General features: G+C 43.2%; 1 protein-coding gene across 1 annotated transcript in view; it reads right to left on the reverse strand.

Moving 5' to 3' along the window:
• The window catches only part of LOC121580581 (cadherin-7-like), a 144,012-nt gene that overhangs the window by 106,891 nt on the left and 15,118 nt on the right, over nucleotides 1-22,003 (reverse strand). The window contains exon 2 of the mRNA XM_041895537.2: nucleotides 13,456-13,916. Within this exon, the coding sequence (XP_041751471.1) occupies nucleotides 13,456-13,692 (237 nt within the window). The 5' untranslated portion in view covers nucleotides 13,693-13,916. The remainder of the gene's footprint in view (nucleotides 1-13,455; nucleotides 13,917-22,003) is intronic.

The raw sequence follows: 22,003 nt of genomic DNA on the forward strand, positions 1-22,003 counted from the left end.
GAAATTGGCTTCTCCTCTGAAGTGACCCGGCCATCAAGGGGAGGATAGGGGAAAATGGCTTCTCCTCTGGAGTGACCCGGCCATCAAGGGGAGGATAGGGTAAAATGGCTTCTCCTCTGGAGTGACCTGGCCATTAAGGGGATTATAGGGGGAAATGCAATTGGCTCAGGCCAGGATGCTCTGGGACTCTGTACCCATTTTGAAAAAGCTTTTATTTTAGGCTTATTGGAGGAAGTGGAAATAAAGTTCGAGCATGCTGTGACTATGTAAACATCAACTCGTACAAGTTTACCTCTGTGTTTGAGTTTGTACGTCGCTTTAAACATGACTAAAGCTTGGCTTTACATTCCCGAAGGGCAATACCCTCAAAGGCCCAGTGCACCCAATTAACTGCTACGGATCCTGGCTCAGGCCACAGCACTTGCTAGCAAGGCCCCTGTAATAATTACAACCCCCTTAGCGACTTGCATATTTTCCAGCCATGCTCATCGATAATAACTGTCGATATTACTTAGCGCCCTCTTGAGACCCGGAGGGCGCATGTTTTATTCATCGCGGCACGATATTTGGCTGTCTTATTAAGGTTGAAGCTCAGCATGTGGCCTACATATTAACCAGCCTTTGACAAGGTTAGTACTGACACTAATTCCAGTCACCTTGCAATCGGGTAATCAGATCGGTATGGAAACGTGGAGAGGTTCAGAGACCCTCTTGGTCTTGCTTATAGCAGTGGGGTACCAGCATTGGGAAAGATTCCTATGATTCATCAAGGCATATACGGCCAATAAGATAAGTTATACTGAACAAAAATATTAACACAACATGCAACAATTTCAAAGATTTTACTGAGTTACAGTTCATAGAAGGAAACCAGTCAATTGAAATAAATTAATTGGGCGCTAAAATATGGTTTTCAATTGACTGGCAGGGGCACAGCCATGGGTGGGCCTGGGAGGGCATAGGCCCACCCACTGGGGAGCCAGGTCCAGTCAATCAGAATGAGTTTTTCCCCACAAAAGGGCTTTATTACAGATATAAATACTCCTCAGCAGCCCCCTCCCCCTCCTCAGACGATCCTGCAGGTGAAGAAGCCTGTCACGCCCTGACTCTGGGGACGCTTATATGTTGAGTCAGGGTGTGTATATTCCTTGTTGTGCGTTTTCTATATTTGTGATCTAGTATGTATAGTTCTATGTTGGCCGGTGTGGTTCCCAATCAGAGGCAGCTGTCGCTCGTGGTCTCTGATTGGGGACCATACTTAGGCAGCCTATTGGCACTGTCTAGTTGTGGGATCTTGTTCCTTGTAAGGTATGTTGTGTGTTCTACCTTGGACTTCACGTTTCGTTTCGTTTATTGTTTTGTAGAGTGTTTATTACGTTAATAAACATGTACGTATATCACGCTGCGCCTTGGTCTGTCCCGTCATTAAACGAACGTGACAGAAGATCCCACCAAACGAGGACCAAGCAGCGTGCCTAGGCGGAGCAAATAGCCATGTCACAGGTGGGCAAATTGTGGTCATGGGAAGAGATATTTGCGGGAAGAGGACCATGGGCTAAGGTAGATGCCCAGGCAGGAGAGGTGCAACGGCAACACGGAGGAGGCCGGTCGAGGAGGAAGCCTGAGAAGCAGCCCCAAGAAAAAACATTTGGGGGGCACACTGGGTGGTTGGCGGAGCCTTGTGTCAGAGCAGAGCCAACTCCCCGTACTCACGTGAGGAAGCATATGACTGGGCAGGCTCCGTGTTATGCGGAGCAACGTACTGTGTCGCCAGTGCGCCGGCACAGTCCTGTACGTCCTGTGATTGCACCGCGCACGTGCCGTGCGAAGATGGGCATCCAGCCAGGACGGGGTGTGCCGACTCAACGCTCCTGGTCTCCAGTACGCCTCCTCGGTCCCGCATATCCTGCGCCAGTTCTACAAACTGTATCGCCAGTGCGCGTGCACAGCCCAGTGCGTCCTGTGCTGATGCCTCACACATACTGTGCGGAAATAGGCATTCAGCCAGGACGGGTTGTGCCAGCTCTCCGCTCTAGACCTCCAATCCACCTCCACAGTCCGGCCCGGCCTGTTCCTGCTCCTCGCACCAAGCCAGTGGTGCGCGTCGCCAGCCCGGCCCGGCCTGTTCCTGCTCCTCGCACCAAGCCAGTGGAGAAAGGACTTGATGTAGATTTGAGAAAGGGCTTGATGTAGATTGGAGAAAGGGCTTGATGTAGATTGGAGAAAGGGCTTGATGTAGATTGGAGAAAGGGCTTGATGTAGATTGGAGAAAGGGCTTGATGTAGATTGGAGAAAGGGCTTGATGTAGATTGGAGAAAGGGCTTGATGTAGATTGGAGAAAGGGCTTGATGTAGATTGAAGAAAGGGATTGATGTAGATTGGAGAAAGGGATTGATGTAGATTGGAGAAAGGGCTTTATGTAGATTGGAGAAAGGGCTTTATGTAGATTGGAGAAAGGGCTTGCTGTAGATTGGAGAAAGGGTTTGATGTAGGTTGGAGAAAGGGCTTGATGTAGATTAGAGAAAGGGCTTGATGTAGATTGGAGAAAGGGATTGATGTAGATTGGAGAAAGGGCTTTATGTAGATTGGAGAAAGGATTTATGTGGATTGGAGAAAGGGCCTTCTGTAGATTGGAGAAAGGGTTTGATGTAGATTGGAGAAAGGGCTTGATGTAGATTAGAGAAAGGGCTTGATGTAGATTGGAGAAAGGGATTGATGTAGATTGGATAAAGGGCTTGATGTAGATGGAGAAAGGGCTTTATGTAGATTGGAGAAAGGGTTTGATGTAGATTGGAGAAAGGGTTTGATGTAGATTGGAGAAAGGGCTTTATGTAGATTGGAGAAAGGGCTTTATGTAGATTGGAGAAAGGGCTTTATGTAGATTGGAGAAGAGCTGGCGACGCGCACCACTGGCTTGGTGCGAGGAGCAGGAACAGGCCGGGCCGGACTGTGGAGGCGGATTGGAGGTCTAGAGCGGAGAGCTGGCACAACCCGTCCTGGCTGAATGCCTACTTCCGCACAGTATGTGTGAGGCATCAGCACAGGACGTACAGGACTGTGCCGGCGCACTGGCGACACAGTACGTAGCTCCGCATAACACGGAGCCTGCCCAGTCATACGCTTCCTCGCGTGAGTACGGGGAGCCCGGCCTGTTCCTGCTCCTCGCACCAAACCAGTGGTACGCGTCGCCAGCCCGGCCCGGCCTGTTCCTGCTCCTCGCACCAAGCCAGTGGTGCGCGTCGCCAGCCCGGCCCGGCCTGTTCCTGTTCCTCGCACCAAGTCAGTGGTTCCCGCCAGATTGGAGAAAGGGCTTGATGTAGATTGGAGAAAGGGCTTGATGTAGATTGGAGAAAGGGCTTGATGTAGATTGGAGAAAGGGCTTGATGTAGATTGGAGAAAGGGCTTGATGTAGATTGGAGAAAGAGCTTAAGAATGATTTAATGCAATGCTGCACTAGAGGGGCATCTGCATGTGTCCCTGAACTACCCAATCAATGAAAGAGCCTAAAATGAAATGGCTCCCCAAATAGAATGTGACACGAGATTGGTTAAAATGTTGTTGATGTCACCAAGCAGGCTAAAACTCCATCCCACCAAAACAGGTATACATTTCAACAGGTCTTTTCAAACAGCTCTTACACTGAAAGGGCATTATCACTTAATATAACAGGCTTTTAAAATTCAATATTGGTGCACAATGTCTACTTAAAATATCAAAGGGACGCAAAAAGGCACCCATTTTTATTTTTGTGGACGACCCAAAGACAAAAATATCTGCAAAAGACTTCATACCCGTGAGTCATTTACTGTGAGATACGCTCCACTTGGTCGTTGTCTTCAGACAATTGAGTCGAATGAATGGAAATTCAAGTGCGCGGGAACTCGACTGATAGGTTGGGGTGACTGGCTGTGAGTCTCTTTTGAGCATGTTTTGTGTCTCACTTCCTTTACTTCTGACGGGCTCAGACAACTATTACAGTATTAAACCTTTATTTTTTCAGGGAAGTCCCATTGAGACCAATGTCTCTTTTACAAAGCAGCCCTCATTCACAAAATGCTATTGGCATAAGTAATAAGGAATTAGAGACACAATTATAACAATAAAATAAATAAAATAAAATACAAAAATATTGTAAAATGTACTTTACTCTGTGAACATGTCATTTACGAAAGGCACTAGTGCATCAAATTGTAGAGTATTCCGAAATGTGTTCCATGTATGTGGTGGATCGGTATCCCGTACAGTGGCTTGCGAAAGTATTCCCCCCCCTTGGCATTTTTCCTATTTTGTTGCCTTACAACCTGGAATTAAAACGGATTTTTGGGCGGTTTGTATCATTTGATTTACACAACATGCCTACCACTTTAAAGATACAAAATATTTTTTCTTGTAAAACAAACAAGAAATAAGACAATAATAAAGAGAACCTGAGCGTGCAAAACTATTCACCCACCCAAAGTCTATACTTTGTAGAGCCACCTTTTGCAGCAATTACAGCTGCAAGTCTCTTGGCGTATGTCTCTATAAGCTTGGCACATCTAACCACTGGGATTTTTGCCCATTCTTCAAGGCAAAACTGCTCCAGCTCCTTCAAGTTGGATGGGTTCCGCTGGTCTACAGCAATCTTTAAGTCATACCACAGATTCTCAATTGGATTGAGGTCTGGGCTTTGACTGGGCCATTCCAAGACATGTAAATGTTTCCCCTTAAACCACTTGAGTGTTGCTTTAGCAGTATGCTTAGGGTCATTGTCCTGCTGGAAGGTGAACCTCCGTCCCAGTCTCAAATCTCTGGAAGACTGAAACAGGTTTCCCTCAAGAATTTCCCTGTATTTAGCGCCATCCATAATTCCTTCAATTCTGACCAGTTTCCCTGCCGATGAAAAACATCCCTCGGGGGATGAGAGGTGTTGGGTTTGCACCAGACATAGCGTTTTCCTTGATGGCCAAAAAGCTCAATTTTAGTATCATCTGACCAGAGTACCTTCTTCCATATGTTTGGGGAGTCTCCCACATGCCTTTTGGCGAACACCAAACATGTTTGCTTATTTCTTTCTTTAAGCAATGGCTTTTTTCTGGCCACTCTTCCGTAAAGCCCAGCACTGTGGAGTGTACGGCTTAAGGTGGTCCTATGGACAGATACTCCAATCTCCGCTGTGGAGCTTTGCAGCTCCTTCAGGGTTATCTTTGGTCTCTTTGTTGCCTCTCTGATTAATGCCCTCCTTGCCTCGTCCGTGAGTTTTGGTGGGCAGCCCTCTCTTGGCAGGTTTGGTGTGGTGCCATATTCTTTCCATTTTTTTATAATGGATTTAATGGTGCTCCGTGGGATGTTCAAAGTTTCAGATATTTTTTTATAACCCAACCCTGATCTGTACTTGTCCACAACTTTGTCCCTGACCTGTTTGAAGAGCTCCTTGGTCTTCATGGTGCCACTTGCTTGGTGGTGCCCCTTGCTTAGTGGTGTTGCAGACTCTGGGGACTTTCAGAACAGGTGTATATATACTGAGATCATGTGACAGATCATGTGACACTTAGATTGCACACAGGTGGACTTTATTTAACTAATTATGTGACTTCTGAAGGTAATTGGTTGCACCAGATCTTATTTAGGGGCTTCATTGCAAAGGGTGAATACATATGCAAGCACCACTTTAACGTTATTTACTTTTTAGAATTGTTTTCATTTCACTTCACCAATTTGGACTATTTTGTGTATGTCCGTTACATGAAATCCGAATAAAAATCCAGTTAAATTACAGGTTGTAATGCATCAAAATAGGAAAAACGCAAAGGGGGATGAATACTTTTGCAAGGCACAGGATGGTTGAGCTAACGTGGGCTAATGTGATTAGCATGACTGTTTTAAGTAACAGCAAACTTTCCAGGACATAGACATGTCTTATATGGTCAGAAAGCTTAAATTTGTGTTAATCTAACTGCACTGTCCAATTTACAGTAGGTATTACAGTGAAAAAATACCAGGCTATTGTTTGAGGAGAGTGCACAACAACAAAAAACGTATCACGGCAACTGGTTTGATACATTCACCTCTGAATCTTGCTCTGATATGTCATCCTAAGGGTCCCAGAGATAAAATGTAGCATAGTTTTGTTTGATAAAATCCATTTTTATATTCAAATGTAGGAACTGGGTTCTACAGTTTGAACCCCTGCTGTCTCTGGCTCCACACCCACCCCGCCCGGCCATCTAGATGTGTGAAAGTTAGTGTATAAGCTAATGACCCATCATGTATGACATTCCTGTGAGTGTGTACATTTAAATGTTATATTACCATATCATGTTTGTATGTTCTCTATAGCTATGTACTTGAAAATGTATCAATTGACCAATTCAGCACATTTGGGCAGACTTGATACAAAATAGTCCAGTATTGCAATGCTTCACCGGATCAATCTGAAACTTTGCACACACACTGCTTCCATCTAGTGGGAAAAATCAAAATTACACCTAAACTGCCTTATTATACTATGGATTTTCTCTTGTATTTCAAAGAAGATGGAAAAACTATGTTTTTTTGATTGTATTATCTTTTACCAGATCTAATGTGTTATATTCTCCTACATCAATTTCACATTTCCATAAACTTCAAAGTGTTTCCTTTAAATGGTATCAAGAATATGCACATCCTTGCTTCAGGTCCTGATCTACAGGCAGTTAGATTTGGGGATGTCATTTTAGGTAAAAAAAAATAAAAAAAATAAAGGGTCCGATCCTTAAGAGGTTAAAATGAAATGCCGTTTTACCTCAATTCATTTCATCAATACTACTGTGGCATGAGTCAATCACAACGACTGCTCACGTCTGTCCATTTTCAATGATCCCCCTCGAGTCTCAGTGTGGAGGCACTCGTCTCTTTTGTGGGCTGAATGCCACCAAGACTCAACCCCCAACCCCCCCCCCCCAACCCCCCAACCCCCCAACCCCCCTTCCCCACTGTGCTTTGTGATGACTCTGACTAAGCCTAGAAAGAGCCTCTGACAATGGAGAAGAGCTGCTCTGTAGGACGACTGTATCTAGGTTGTAACACTGTTCTTAAAGCCTGCAGGTCTAATGCATTATGTCGTGAGCATGTATGTCATAATCATGTTTATAATGATCCTGACTAAATACCAGCCATTTTGGAGTCAGTTGAAGTTGAGCCGGACTCTATGACCACAATACGACAATATCGAGCATGACTCGACTACCTAAAAAAATAATGACAAACCCAACGCAGACGATTGCCTCCCATCCTGATGATGCACAGTCATGGTCCTATATACACCACCAGAATTGTATTTGTATTTATTAAGAATCCAGCAGAAGCTACTCTTCCTGAGGTCCAGCAATATTAAGGCAGTTACACTAATGACCAAAAGTATGTGGACACCTGCTCGTTCGAACATCTCATTCCAAAATCATGAGCATTAATATGGAGTTGGTCCCCCCCTTCCCCAAACTGTTGCCACAAAGTTGGAAGCACAGAATCATCTAGAATGTAATTGTATGCTGTAGCGTTAAGATTTCCCTTCGCTGGAACTAAGGGGCCTAGCCCGAACCATGAAAAACAGCCCCAGACCATTATTCCTCCTCCACCACATCTTTATAGTTGGCACTATGCATGTTTTCACAACACAATTAAGTGTGTTCCCTCAAGCCACTACTCTACTACCACATATCTACAATACAAAATCCATGTGTACGTGTGTGTAGAGTGCATGTGATAGCATGTGTGTGTGTAATCGTGTGTCTGTGCCTGTGCCTGTGTGTCTCTTCACAGTCCCCGCTGTTCCACAAGGTGTATTTTGATCTGGTTTTTATAAAATCTGATTCTACTGCTTGCATCAACTACCTGATGTGGAATAGAGTTCCATGTAGTCATGGCTCTGTGCATTACTGTGACACCCCTCAGCCCTAGAACAGGCTTTTAAAACACTTCGATATAGGCTAAGTGCTGTATGCCTCTGCTTGGGAGGCCTGAGGGAAGACTTGCTGTCCTCTGAAACTTGAACGTGAAACCGGGTAAATTGGGGTTGAAGGCAAAAAAAAAGGAACAATGCTGAGGCAGATGAGTAACAGAACAGCCATCCGCTGTCTCCAGAACACAACACAGGGAGATGTGTCTGCTATATGCTCCGATCACAGACAGACAAGTCCTCTGGATGAAGACAAGCCGAGTTAGAGCAGTAAACAAAACAGAAATGGCCCAATCCCAGACGGACCCCTAGCCTCTTGCTCCAACCTCCTATCCAAGGCCCCTCTTGATTCCCCATTTGCAGATCTAAAAGGACTGGATAGGCATAAGCAATGTGGCAGAAACTACACTTAACAACATACTGTAAACTACACCTAACAACATATTGTAAACTACACCTAATAATATACTGTAAACTACACCTAATAATATACTGTAAACTACACCTAATAATATACTGAAACTACACCTAATAATATACTGTAAACTACACCTAACAATATACTATAAACTACACCTAACAACATACTGTAAACTACACCTAATAATATATTGTAAACTACACCTAACAACATACTGTAAACTACACCTAATAATATACTGTAAACTACACCTAACAATATACTATAAACTACACCTAACAACATACTGTAAACTACACCTAATAATATATTGTAAACTACACCTAACAACATATTGTAAACTACACCTAATAATATACTGTAAACTACACCTAATAATATACTGTAAACTACACCTAATAATATACTGAAACTACACCTAATAATATACTGTAAACTACACCTAACAATATACTATAAACTACACCTAACAACATACTGTAAACTACACCTAATAATATATTGTAAACTACACCTAACAACATACTGTAAACTACACCTAATAATATATTGTAAACTACACCTAACAACATACTGTAAACTACACCTAACAATATACTGTAAACTACACCTAACAGCATACTGTAAACTACACCTAACAGCATACTGTGAACTACACCTAATAATATACTGTAAACTACACCTAACAATATATACTGTAAACTACACCTAATACTATACTGTGAACTACACTTAACAACATACTGTAAACTACACCTAATAATATACTGTAAACTACACCTAACAATATACACTGTAAACTACACCTAATAATATACTGTAAACTACACCTAACAACATACTGGAAACTACACCTAATAATATACTGTAAACTACACCTAACAATATATACTGTAAACTACATCTAATAATACACTGTAAACTACACCTAACAATATATACTGTAAACTACATCTAACAACATACTGTAAACTACACCTAATAATATACTGTAAACTACACCTAATAATATAATGTAAACTACACCTAATAATATATACTGTAAACTACACCTAACAATATATACTGTAAACTACACCTAACAATATACTGTAAACTACAACTAATAATATACTGTAAACTTCACCTAACAATATATACTGTCAACTACACCTAACAACATACTGTAAACTACACCTAATAATATACTGTAAACTACACCTAACAACATACTGTAAACTACACCTAATAATATAATGTAAACTACACCTAAGAAAATACTGTAAACTACACCTAAGAAAATACTGTAAACTACACCTAACAATATATACTGTAAACTACACCTAACAATATACTGTAAACTACACCTAATAATATACTGTAAACTACACCTAACAATATATACTGTCAACTACACCTAACAACATACTGTAAACTACACCTAACAATATATACTGTCAACTACACCTAACAATATACTGTAAACTACACCTAAGAAAATACTGTAAACTACACCTAACAATATACTGTAAACTACACCTAACAGCATACTGTAAACTACACCTAACAGCATACTGTGAACTACACCTAATAATATACTGTAAACTACACCTAACAATATATACTGTAAACTACACCTAATAATATACTGTGAACTACACTTAACAACATACTGTAAACTACACCTAATAATATACTGTAAACTACACCTAACAATATACACTGTAAACTACACCTAATAATATACTGTAAACTACACCTAACAACATACTGGAAACTACACCTAATAATATACTGTAAACTACACCTAACAATATATACTGTAAACTACATCTAATAATACACTGTAAACTACACCTAACAATATATACTGTAAACTACATCTAACAACATACTGTAAACTACACCTAATAATATACTGTAAACTACACCTAATAATATAATGTAAACTACACCTAATAATATATGCTGTAAACTACACCTAACAATATATACTGTAAACTACACCTAACAATATACTGTAAACTACACCTAATAATATACTGTAAACTACACCTAACAATATATACTGTCAACTACACCTAACAACATACTGTAAACTACACCTAATAATATACTGTAAACTACACCTAACAATATATACTGTCAACTACACCTAACAATATACTTTATACTGTAAACTACACCTAACAACATATACTGTAAACTAAACCTAACAATATATACTTTCAACTATACCTAACAATATATACTGTAAACTACACCTAACAACATAGACTGTAAACTAAACCTAACAAAATATACTGTAAACTACACCTAACAACATATACTGTAAACTATACCTAACAATATATACTGTAAACTACACCTAACAATATATACTCTATATGTATTATAAACATTTAAATATATTTATGACAACTGCAGATTAGCTCTAGAGAGAATACTTTGTGGTAAACATCTCTCTATGCTCTATCATTAACTTTACATTGTGTTGTACATTTTGAATTGTAAACATCTGTAGGGTGACAATCCTTTTTCTGTCAGTTATTTGTGCTCAGTGATTAGCTGAAAAAAATGATATAGTTCCACACATTCAAGTAGGTTTGTATCCCGAGGCCTGACAAAACGCTGACTGAAAGGATTTAAATCCTGCCCTCTAATACGTGCAGAAGAGACTAAGGGTCTCAGAACTGCACAAATGGTTACGTTCTTGGCTTTCTAGTGGTGTCCTCCCCTTGTCCGCATGTTCAAGAATCATTAAGGCAGCGCTCGTTAGATTCACCCCGCCACGAGAGACATGCGTGTTCAAACAACCTCTCGGTTTCCCAAATGAAAGAGACATGTTCATCTGTATGCCCCTGCCATCTACATATGAGATCTGTGTGAATGCTGAAATCATTTGAAAGATAAAGGAAGCCTTTGATAGCAACGAACTCGTCAGAGCCAATTTGACTGGGTTGGAGTATCAAATGAGAGGATGTACACGCTCATTCACGTTCCAGAGGACTCTGCTGCAGTTGCTGTTCTGCTTTTCTTTCAGATCGTAAACGAGAGTAATCGTGAGCCTTAACAAAATGTCACTGTTTAAGTACCTGTCTTCATTTTCTATAGCCTATGGTAGAGTTGATTAAAAGATAAGAATAATCGTGTGAATTCTTATACAGCCTGTGTCATGTGGAAGGATCTTCTGCCTTTGTATCTTACACAGACCTCGCTGTTGCTGTACGTAGCTTTACAATGCCTCTGATTTGCCAACTCAGTGCCATTCAACACCAGTCATTGAAAATATTATCTCTTGTAGTATTGCATTTTTTTTATTTATTTTCAAGAGGCTTTTATCCAGAGCAACTTACAGTAGTGAGTGGATATTTTTTAAAAACCTTTTTCCCATACATTTAAGTCATTTAGCAGACGTTCATTCAGAGCGACTTACAGTTAGTGAGTGCATACATTGTCATACTGGCCCCCCGTGGGAATCGAACCCACAACCCTGGCGTTGCAAGCGCCATACACTGCTAACTGAGCCACACAGGACCACATGAACTGAAGGAGTAGCATTAGGTTCCTAGCAACCCCGAAGAAAGACAAATCAACAGAAGGAACGGTTTCCCCCCCCTTGTATTGTATAACAGTCAGAGCTTCCTTTGCCTGGAGGATATATGTACCAGCCATTTGGTTTAGCTGCCACAATCACGTATCACAACGTGCTGAAATCCATTTATTACTTCATCTTGGAGGTGCCCTATCAAAAATCAGAATCGTTGTCAGACCTTGAGCAGGAGGCACAAGTGGACCCAAGGGGCCTGTTCAGGAGGATGCAATGTTACAGAGCATTCAGATAGAAAGCCATTTTGCAGATCAGGTTATGGTCATATGTCGTGTAGAATGGCGAATCTTGTCAGCTCTATGTGCAACCTTCTGAAAGTTTCCCTCTACACAAGAGCAGATCATGGAGATGGGCAAAGCCTGCGAACTCAAGACTCTCTGAAACACGTTTCTCTTTGCTCATATATCCTTCCTGTGAATTCACGTCTCCAACAAATGCATAAAAACCTACAGAAATATTGTATAACACGAGTAGCATGAACTCCTTTTTTATCATTATGTACTCATCATCTTTGCTCTCCTTCACCCAATCGACCTGTACGGTTTCCATATTAGTACAGTCGCACATCCACCTGTATACAGGGATCTAAATTGCACTGGTAAGAAAGTTAGCAGCACCACATTAAATTTAGATTTTTTAAAAAATTGATTGAGATGAATTCTAGCTACTTTTGAAGCACATGCTGTGCCCTACAAACTAATATTTAACACTGTAAAGACATTCATTTATTATAAAAGCTAAAATGTTGATACGAATACCTGTAATTAAAATTACAAAGTCATTTGTGGAATATTAGAAACCATTTGTGAACATTAGTTTCTACATTGTGTAAAAGCACAATTTTCCTATTGAGATGGATTACTTTGAAAATTGTACACTGTCTCTTTAAGAAAGTCAGGTTTGTGATGATGACATGCAAGAGATCTGTCATTCATTTTTTCCTATGATCATTGATCTCCTGAAGAAGATATCCCTTTTCCTCTCTGTCTGTGCCCCTGATGTTTGGATACACTGGTAAAGTTACCAGGTTGTTATCTAGCTAGCTAATGAAATAAGATTACTGAATGAAGTGTAAACAAATGGTAAACGAGTAGTTTTGGCCAACGTCATGGTTTATGATTGTAAAATGCAATCCCGGTGATCCGTTATAGGAAGATAAAAAATATGCGACTGTAATATGGGTCAGATCTTTTGACCTGGTTCGGCTAGAACCAAACCGTTTTCGCTGTAGTATTGGTGCAACCAATGGCGCTAACGAATCTGCACTCACTTTTTTTCTCTAGAGCACTTGGAAACAATGGTACAGCGAAGCCTTATCAGTAGGCTACAACAATTGTTATCTGGGAGATTTTGTTCCCTAGTCGCACAGTGCTCCCAAAATAAAATATTTTGTCGCATATGCGCACTTTAGAGCAATGCCTGTACGGTGTCCATATTAGGACAGTAACAAATCCACATGTACGGTGTCCATATTAGGACAGATCACACATCCACCTGTTTCCTGTAGAAATACACCCCAGAAACTCTTACCTTGCCCACGTAGAGTGGCTCGTCCCCCATGTACTCCTCCAGCACAAAGAACTGGTTCCACACCCAGCTGCGCCTCTGCCTGTGGTGTGTCCCCCCTTCGCCGCACCTTTGGTACGTCCCGATCCGATGCAGGGGCACTGAGTTCAAGGTCAGGCCAGAGCAGCCCATCTCCCAAAGGGGTACGACCACAGTCAACACGCTAACCACACTCCACATGGGGGGACAGTTCAGTCGCATCTTTGTGATACAATTTGTTTTTGTGAAATTGAACTGGGAAAGACTCAATAAGAAGTGTTGTCTACCGTCCACTGAGAAAACTGGGGGGGTTCAACAGAAGAGACACTCCAGGTGGTTTTTAACGAGCAAGTGTATCCTTCAGCAGACAGACGGATTGATTGTGATTGTTGGTTGCCAAGGTGTCAGAACACGTGTACTTCACACCTGCGGTTGATAATTGGAGCCTATCAGAGAGAAAGAGAAAGGATGGGAGGGAGGGGACAGGAGAGGGGTAGAGGGGAGAGGGAGAGGGAGAGGGGGAGAGGGTAGAGGAAGAGGGGAGAGGGGAGGGAGCGGGGCGGGGGGAAGGGGGGAGTGGGGAGGGGAGGGGCAGGGGGAGAGGGAGAGAGGGAGGGAGAGGGAGAGAGGGAGGGGAGAGGGAGGGGGAGAGGGGAGAGGGGAGAGGGGAGAGGGAGAGGGGAGAGGGAGCGGGGCGGGGAAGGGCGGGGGAGTGGGGAGGGGAGGGGCAGGGGGAGAGGGAGAGAGGGAGGGGAGAGGGAGAGAGGGAGGGGGAGAGGGAGATAGCGAGGGGGAGAGGGAGGGGAGAGAAGGGGGGGTGTAGAAAGAGAATACATGTTAGGATAAATATTATCATGCCACGGCTTGCGTATCATCCTAACATAACAAGCAGTAGTAGCACAAGTGGACACTTCCTTTTCGACGCTGAAAGGAACATGGAAGCAGTCATGTAATGCAGAGCCTCTCGATCCGCAGATTCCCTGGGAGAGGTTTGCCTGCTCACATCAATGTGAACCTTCTCTCATTGTCTCTCTGTGACGTAGCTCACGGTAGAGCCCAATGCCTTTGAGTTGTGTGGAAATGACCATCAGCAGTCTGCTCACTCCAGAAGCCTTGGTTTGCTCTGTAAGAGCTAAAAGAGCATTATGCCTGTGTGCAGCTCCATGAAGAGAACACTCCAGCTCCACAGCATTACACAACGCACAGTACTAGGACTATACACCAGTGGAGGCTCCTCAGAGGAGGAAGGGGAGGACCATCCTCCTCAGTGAATTTCATAAAAATAACCATTTTAAAACATAAAATAAAAAAAAATCATTTTTAGATAAAACTATATAGCTAAACTCAGCAAAAAAAGAATTGTCCCTTTTTCAGGACCCTGTCTTTCAAAGATAATTCGTAAAAATCCAAATAACTTCACAGATCTTCATTGTAAAGGGTTTAAACACTGTTTCCCATGCTTGTTCAATGAACCATAAACAATTAATGAACATGCACCTGTGGAACGGTCGTTAAGACACTAACAGCTTACAGACGGTAGGCAATTAAGGTCACAGTTATGAAAACTTAGGACACTAAAGAGGCCTTTCTACTGACTCTGAAAAACACCAAAAGAAAGATGCCCAGGGTCCCTGCTCATCTGCGTGAACGTGCCTTAGGCATGCTGCAAGGAGGCATGAGGACTGCAGATGTGGCCAGGGCAATAAATTGCAATGTCTGTACTATGAGATGCCTAAGACAGCGCTACAGGGAGACAGGACGGACAGCTGATCGTCCTCGCAGTGGCAGACCACGTGTAACAACACCTGCACAGGATCAGTACATCCGAACATCACACCTGCGGGACAGGTACAGGATGACAACAACATCTGCCCGAGTTATACCAGGAACGCACAATCCCTCCATCAGTGCTCAGACTGTCCGCAATAGGCTGAGAGAGGCTGGACTGAGGGCTTGTAAGCCTGTTGTAAGGCAGGTCCTCACCAGACATCACCGGCAACAATGTCGCCTATGGGCACAAACCCACCATCGCTGGACCAGACAGGACTGACAAAAAGTGCTCTTCACTGACGAGTCGCGGTTTTGTCTCACAACAGGTGATGGTTGGATTCACATTTATTTTACATTTTAGTCATTTAGCAGACGCTCTTATCCAGAGCGACTTACATGAGAAATTAGGGTTAAGTGCCTTGCTCAAGGGCACATCGACAGATTTTTCACCTAGTCGGCTCGGGGATTAGAACCAGCGACCTTTCGGTTACTGGCACAATGCTTTTAACCACTAAGCTACCTGCCTACCGTTTATCGTCGAAGGAATGAGCATTACACCTGTACTCTGGAGCGGGATGGATTTGGAGGTGGAGGGTCCGTCATGGTCTGGGGCGGTGTGTCACAGTATCATCGGACTGAGCTTGCTGTCATTGTAGGCAATCTCAACGCTGTGCGTTACAGGGAAGACATCCTCCTCCCTCATGTGGTACCCTTCCTGCAGGCTCATCCGGACATGACCCTCCAGCATGACAATGCCACCAGCCATACTGCTCGTTCTGTACGTGATTTCCTGCAATATAGGAATGTCAGTGTTCTGCCAGAGCCCGGATCTCAATCCTATTGAGCACGTCTGGGACCTGTTGGATCGGAGGGTGAGCGCTAGGGTCATCACCCCAGAAATGTCTGGTAACTTCCAGCTGCCTTGGTGGAAGAGTGGGGTAACATCACACAGCAAGAACTGGCAAATCTGGTGCAGTCCCTGAGGAGGAGATGCACTGCAGTACTTAATGCAGCTGGTGGCCACAACAAATACTGTTACTTTTGTTCAGGGACACATGATTCAATTTATGTTAGTCACGTATGTGGACCTTGTTCAGTTTATGTCTCAGTTGTTGAATCTTGTCATGTTCATACAAATATTTGCTGAAAATAAACACAGTTAACAGTGAGAGGACGTTTCTTTTTTTGCTGAGTTTATATTCACGTCACCAAATAATTGATTAAACACTGTTTTGCAATGAAGGTCTACAGTAGCCTCAACAGCACTCTGTAGCGTAGCACCATGGTGTAGCCGGAGGACAGCTAGCTTCCGTCCTCCTCTGGGTACATTGACTTCAATACAAAACCTAGGAGGCTCGTGGTTCTCACCCCTTTCCACAGACTTCCACAGTAATTACAACAACTTCCGGAGGACACCCTCCAACCTATCAGAGCTCTTGCAGCATGAACTGACATGTTGTCCACACAATCAAAGGATCAGAAAGCATAAGCTACAGCTAGCTAGCACTGCAGTGCATAACATGTGGTGAGTAATTTACTCAAAGAGAGAGAAAGACAAAAGTTGAACAGTTTTGAACAAATTAATTTCTTCCAAAGTGAAGCAGAAGCAATAGAGATATATATAGAGAGATTGTCATTTCTTTTAACATTCAGTTTCTCTTACTTAGCTAGCAAATGCAGCTTGCTAGTTTAGCCTACTCAAACACCCTGCTCAAACAGAGGGATACTATGTTAGCTAGCTGGCTATTACTATCCAACACAACACTGGAACTCTTCCAAGTCAAGGTATTGCCACCGTGGCCCGCTGGTGTAATTGCTAAACTGCTTACTGACTGTACACTGTAACATTACTGCATGATTGGAGCGGGTTTACTAACACGTTAGTTCTATTAGCTATGTTGACTATGACGTTACTTTAGCTATGGTGACAATGATGTAGGCTGTGTGTCGCGGTTATGATATGGTTTGTCTTGGAAAGGTTTTTATCGCCTGGTCACATACAGCTGATGTGTTGTGCATTGAATTCCAAAAGCAAAGGGAAAAGGTGAGAGGAGGAGAGCGCACAGATGCAAGAAGGAATACAACGTGGCTTCTATGAAAGTGAACTGTGTTTACTTTATCTCCCCAATTGGTAGTTACAGTCCCATCGCTGCAACTCCCCTACGGACTCGGGAGAGGCATGCATCCTCCGAAACACGACCCTACCAAGCGGCACAGCTTCTTGACACACTGCTCGCTTAACCCGGAAGCCAGCTGCACCAATGTGTCGGAGGAAACACTGTCCAGCTGGCGACCGAGAAACATAATTTCTACTTAGAGCCAATAGCCATTGAATGAGACAGGATTTGGAAGGCTGGCTACACAAGACTACTAGGCACAAAATGGAAGAGGGAACTTGACCAATAAGAAACGCTTGTTTTATTTTTTGTTTGTTGGAAAAACATTTTTCTACGGTGTGCAGTAATAAAAAACAACTCCGGTGGGATTCAAACCCTGGTCTCCTGCACGTGAAGCCAACATCATACCCATTAGACCAAGAGGCCATCCTCAATGTCTAAGGCTTACGCTTGGGCTTCCAGTGGGGTTTCCGAAGACTTACAGGGAGAAGAGAACAAGAGAATTGCTGTAAGGTTTGCCAACAGGGAACTGCTTGTCCTTGCTCATTTGACAGAGAAGGAGATATGGATCATAAGCAATGCCTTTGGGGGCAGAAATAGACAGAATAATGGAAAGAGAGAGAGAGAGTGAGAGAGTGAGAGAGAGGCCATGAAACTATGTCGCATTGTTTTACAATGGAGACTGTTTGGGTTCGTAGAGGACACCAGAAGCATGTGTGTGTGTGGGTGTGGGTGTGTACCAGTGTCTGTGTGTGTTGGGTGAAATGAATACATTTTATTACCCTGAGCTCCACTAAAAGGCAATGGCATTTTCAGCACGCTCCCTTCGAGGTAGACCTTGCAGATGCATTACACAACAGCAACAACAACCAAAGGAAATAAACAGAATAAACAGTCTTGTACGACCTTTGACTTCACAAGAACTCTCCCTTTTTTCTACTCAGTAGAACTGATGATGTAAGCACAAAAGATGGCAGAAAGTAACTACGTGAAGATTTTAATTCAGAGTAAAACTCAACTCCACCTCAGCGCTTTATTAAGGAGAGCTGCTGCAGTTCAAATGGATTTAACCTTAGTTCAAGTGACAACAGATCTAGTCTTAGAATCCTCCTCCAGCGTCTCTAGGGGAATATAATCCTCCTACAGTGTCTCTAGGGGAATATAATCCTCCTACAGCGTGTCTAGGGGAATATAATCCTCCTACAGTGTCTCTAGGGGAATATAATCCTCCTACAGTGTCTCTAGGGGAATATAATCCTCCTACAGCGTGTCTAGGGGAATATAATCCTCCTACAGTGTCTCTAGGGGAATATAATCCTCCTACAGCGTGTCTAGGGGAATATAATCCTCCTACAGTGTCTCTAGGGGAATATAATCCTCCTACAGTGTCTCTAGGGGAATATAATCCTCCTACAGCGTGTCTAGGGGAATATAATCCTCCTACAGTGTCTCTAGGGGAATATAATCCTCCTACAGTGTCTCTAGGGGAATATAATCCTCCTCCAGCGTGTCTAGGGGAATATAATCCTCCTACAGTGTCTCTAGGGGAATATAATCATCCTACAGTGTCTCTAGGGGAATATAATCCTCCTACAGTGTCTCTAGGGGAATATAATCCTCCTACAGTGTCTCTAGGGGAATATAATCCTCCTACAGTGTCTCTAGGGGAATATAATCCTCCTACAGCGTGTCTAGGGAATATAATCCTCCTACAGTGTCTCTAGGGGAATATAATCCTCCTACAGTGTCTCTAGGGGAATATAATCCTCCTACAGCGTGTCTAGGGGAATATAATCCTCCTACAGTGTCTCTAGGGGAATATAATCCTCCTACAGCGTGTCTAGGGGAATATAATCCTCCTACAGTGTCTCTAGGGGAATATAATCCTCCTACAGTGTCTCTAGGGGAATATAATCCTCCTACAGTGTCTCTAGGGGAATATAATCCTCCTACAGTGTCTCTAGGGGAATATAATCCTCCTACAGTGTCTCTAGGGGAATATAATCCTCCTACAGTGTCTCTAGGGGAATATAATCCTCCTACAGTGTCTCTAGGGGAATATAATCCTCCTCCAGCGTCTCTAGGGGAATATAATCCTCCTACAGTGTCTCTAGGGGAATATAATCCTCCTACAGTGTCTCTAGGGGAATATAATCCTCCTACAGTGTCTCTAGGGGAATATAATCCTCCTACAGTGTCTCTAGGGGAATATAATCCTCCTACAGTGTCTCTAGGGGAATATAATCCTCCTACAGCGTGTCTAGGGGAATATAATCCTCCTACAGCGTGTCTAGGGGAATATAATCCTCCTCCAGCGTCTCTAGGGGAATATAATCCTCCTACAGTGTCTCTAGGGGAATATAATCCTCCTACAGTGTCTCTAGGGGAATATAATCCTCCTACAGTGTCTCTAGGGGAATATAATCCTCCTACAGCGTGTCTAGGGGAATATAATCTTCCTACAGTGTCTCTAGGGGAATATAATCCTCCTACAGTGTCTCTAGGGGAATATAATCCTCCTACAGTGTCTCTAGGGGAATATAATCCTCCTACAGCGTGTCTAGGGGAATATAATCCTCCTACAGTGTCTCTAGGGGAATATAATCCTCCTACAGCGTGTCTAGGGGAATATAATCCTCCTACAGCGTGTCTAGGGGAATATAATCCTCCTACAGTGTCTCTAGGGGAATATAATCCTCCTACAGTGTCTCTATGGGAATATAATCCTCCTACAGTGTCTCTAGGGGAATATAATCCTCCTACAGTGTCTCTAGGGGAATATAATCCTTCTACAGTGTCTCTAGGGGAATATAATCCTCCTACAGTGTCTCTAGGGGAATATAATCCTCCTACAGCGTGTCTAGGGGAATATAATCCTCCTACAGCGTGTCTAGGGGAATATAATCCTCCTACAGTGTCTCTAGGGGAATATAATCCTCCTACAGTGTCTCTAGGGGAATATAATCCTCCTACAGCGTGTCTAGGGGAATATAATCCTCCTACAGTGTCTCTAGGGGAATATAATCCTCCTACTGTGTCTCTAGGGGAATATAATCCTCCTCCAGCGTCTCTAGGGGAATATAATCCTCCTACAGCGTGTCTAGGGGAATATAATCCTCCTACAGCGTCTCTAGGGGAATATAATCCTCCTACAGTGTCTCTAGGGGAATATAATCCTCCTACAGTGTCTCTAAGGGAATATAATCCTCCTACAGCGTGTCTAGGGGAATATAATCCTCCTACAGTGTCTCTAGGGGAATATAATCCTCCTACAGCGTGTCTAGGGGAATATAATCCTCCTACAGTGTCTCTAGGGGAATATAATCCTCCTACAGTGTCTCTAGGGGAATATAATCCTCCTACAGCGTGTCTAGGGGAATATAATCCTCCTACAGTGTCTCTAGGGGAATATAATCCTCCTACAGCGTGTCTAGGGGAATATAATCCTCCTACAGTGTCTCTAGGGGAATATAATCCTCCTACAGCGTGTCTAGGGGAATATAATCCTCCTACAGTGTCTCTAGGGGAATATAATCCTCCTACAGTGTCTCTAGGGGAATATAATCCTCCTACAGTGTCTCTAGGGGAATATAATCCTCCTACAGCGTGTCTAGGGGAATATAATCCTCCTACAGTGTCTCTAGGGGAATATAATCCTCCTACAGTGTCTCTAGGGGAATATAATCCTCCTACGGTGTCTCTAGGGGAACAAAGTGAGCGAAAGCCTTTAGGAGGTATAGTACACAGTCTTAGAAAAAAATTGCTTTCTACAACCTAAAAGGGTTCTTCGGTTGTTCCCATAGGAGAACCATTTGAATAACCTTTTTTGTTCCAGGTAGAACCCTTTTGGTTTCAGGTAGAACCCTTTTGAGTTCCATGTAGAACCCTTTACACAGAAGGTTCTACATGGAACCCAAAAGAGTTCTACATGGAACCAAAAAGGGTTCTCCTATTGGGACAGCCGAAGAACCCTTTTGGAAACTCTTTTTTTTTTTTTTTCTAAACACTTAGAGCAGGGATGGGCAACTTTGATGCAACAAAAAATTAGGGGTCGCAGTGGCTCGCGGGTCTGCGTACCAACATCCACACCTAGACATGGAGTCAGAGCCGGCACTAGACCCCCCCCCCCCACCTTGCCAGCAAAACAGAGAGAGAAATTAGCTGTTAGAGAGTGACTTACAGAATCAATGGGGGCACCCTGGTCGGTAATTCGACCGTGATTACTATAATACTATAATAAGCCAGTTGCCCATCCCAGTCTGGAACAAGATGGCGCCGAGTCTGGAAAAAGATGGCGCAGTACTGTTTGGTTGCCGTCTATTTTGTGATTATTTTGCTGTTTAAAAATGGAGGGGGGGGGGTCAGTGCAAATAGTCCGGGCAGCCATTTGATTAGCTCTTCAGGAGTCTTATGGCTGTTAAGAAGCCTTTTGGACCTAGACTTGGCACACATGCCAGGCGGTGTCTAAGAAAGGCCTGAAAAATTGCCAAAGACCCCAGCCACCCGAGACATGAGCTGTTCTCCATGCTCCCGTCCGGCAGGCGGTACCGGTGCATCAAGGCTCAGACCAACAGACTTCTAAACAGCTTCCATCCCCTGGCCATAAGACTGTTAAATGGCTATCAACTATTGTTCTCCCTCTCCCA

Source organism: Coregonus clupeaformis, chromosome 14 (assembly GCF_020615455.1).
Source record: "Coregonus clupeaformis isolate EN_2021a chromosome 14, ASM2061545v1, whole genome shotgun sequence".
Lineage (NCBI taxonomy): Eukaryota > Metazoa > Chordata > Actinopteri > Salmoniformes > Salmonidae > Coregonus > Coregonus clupeaformis.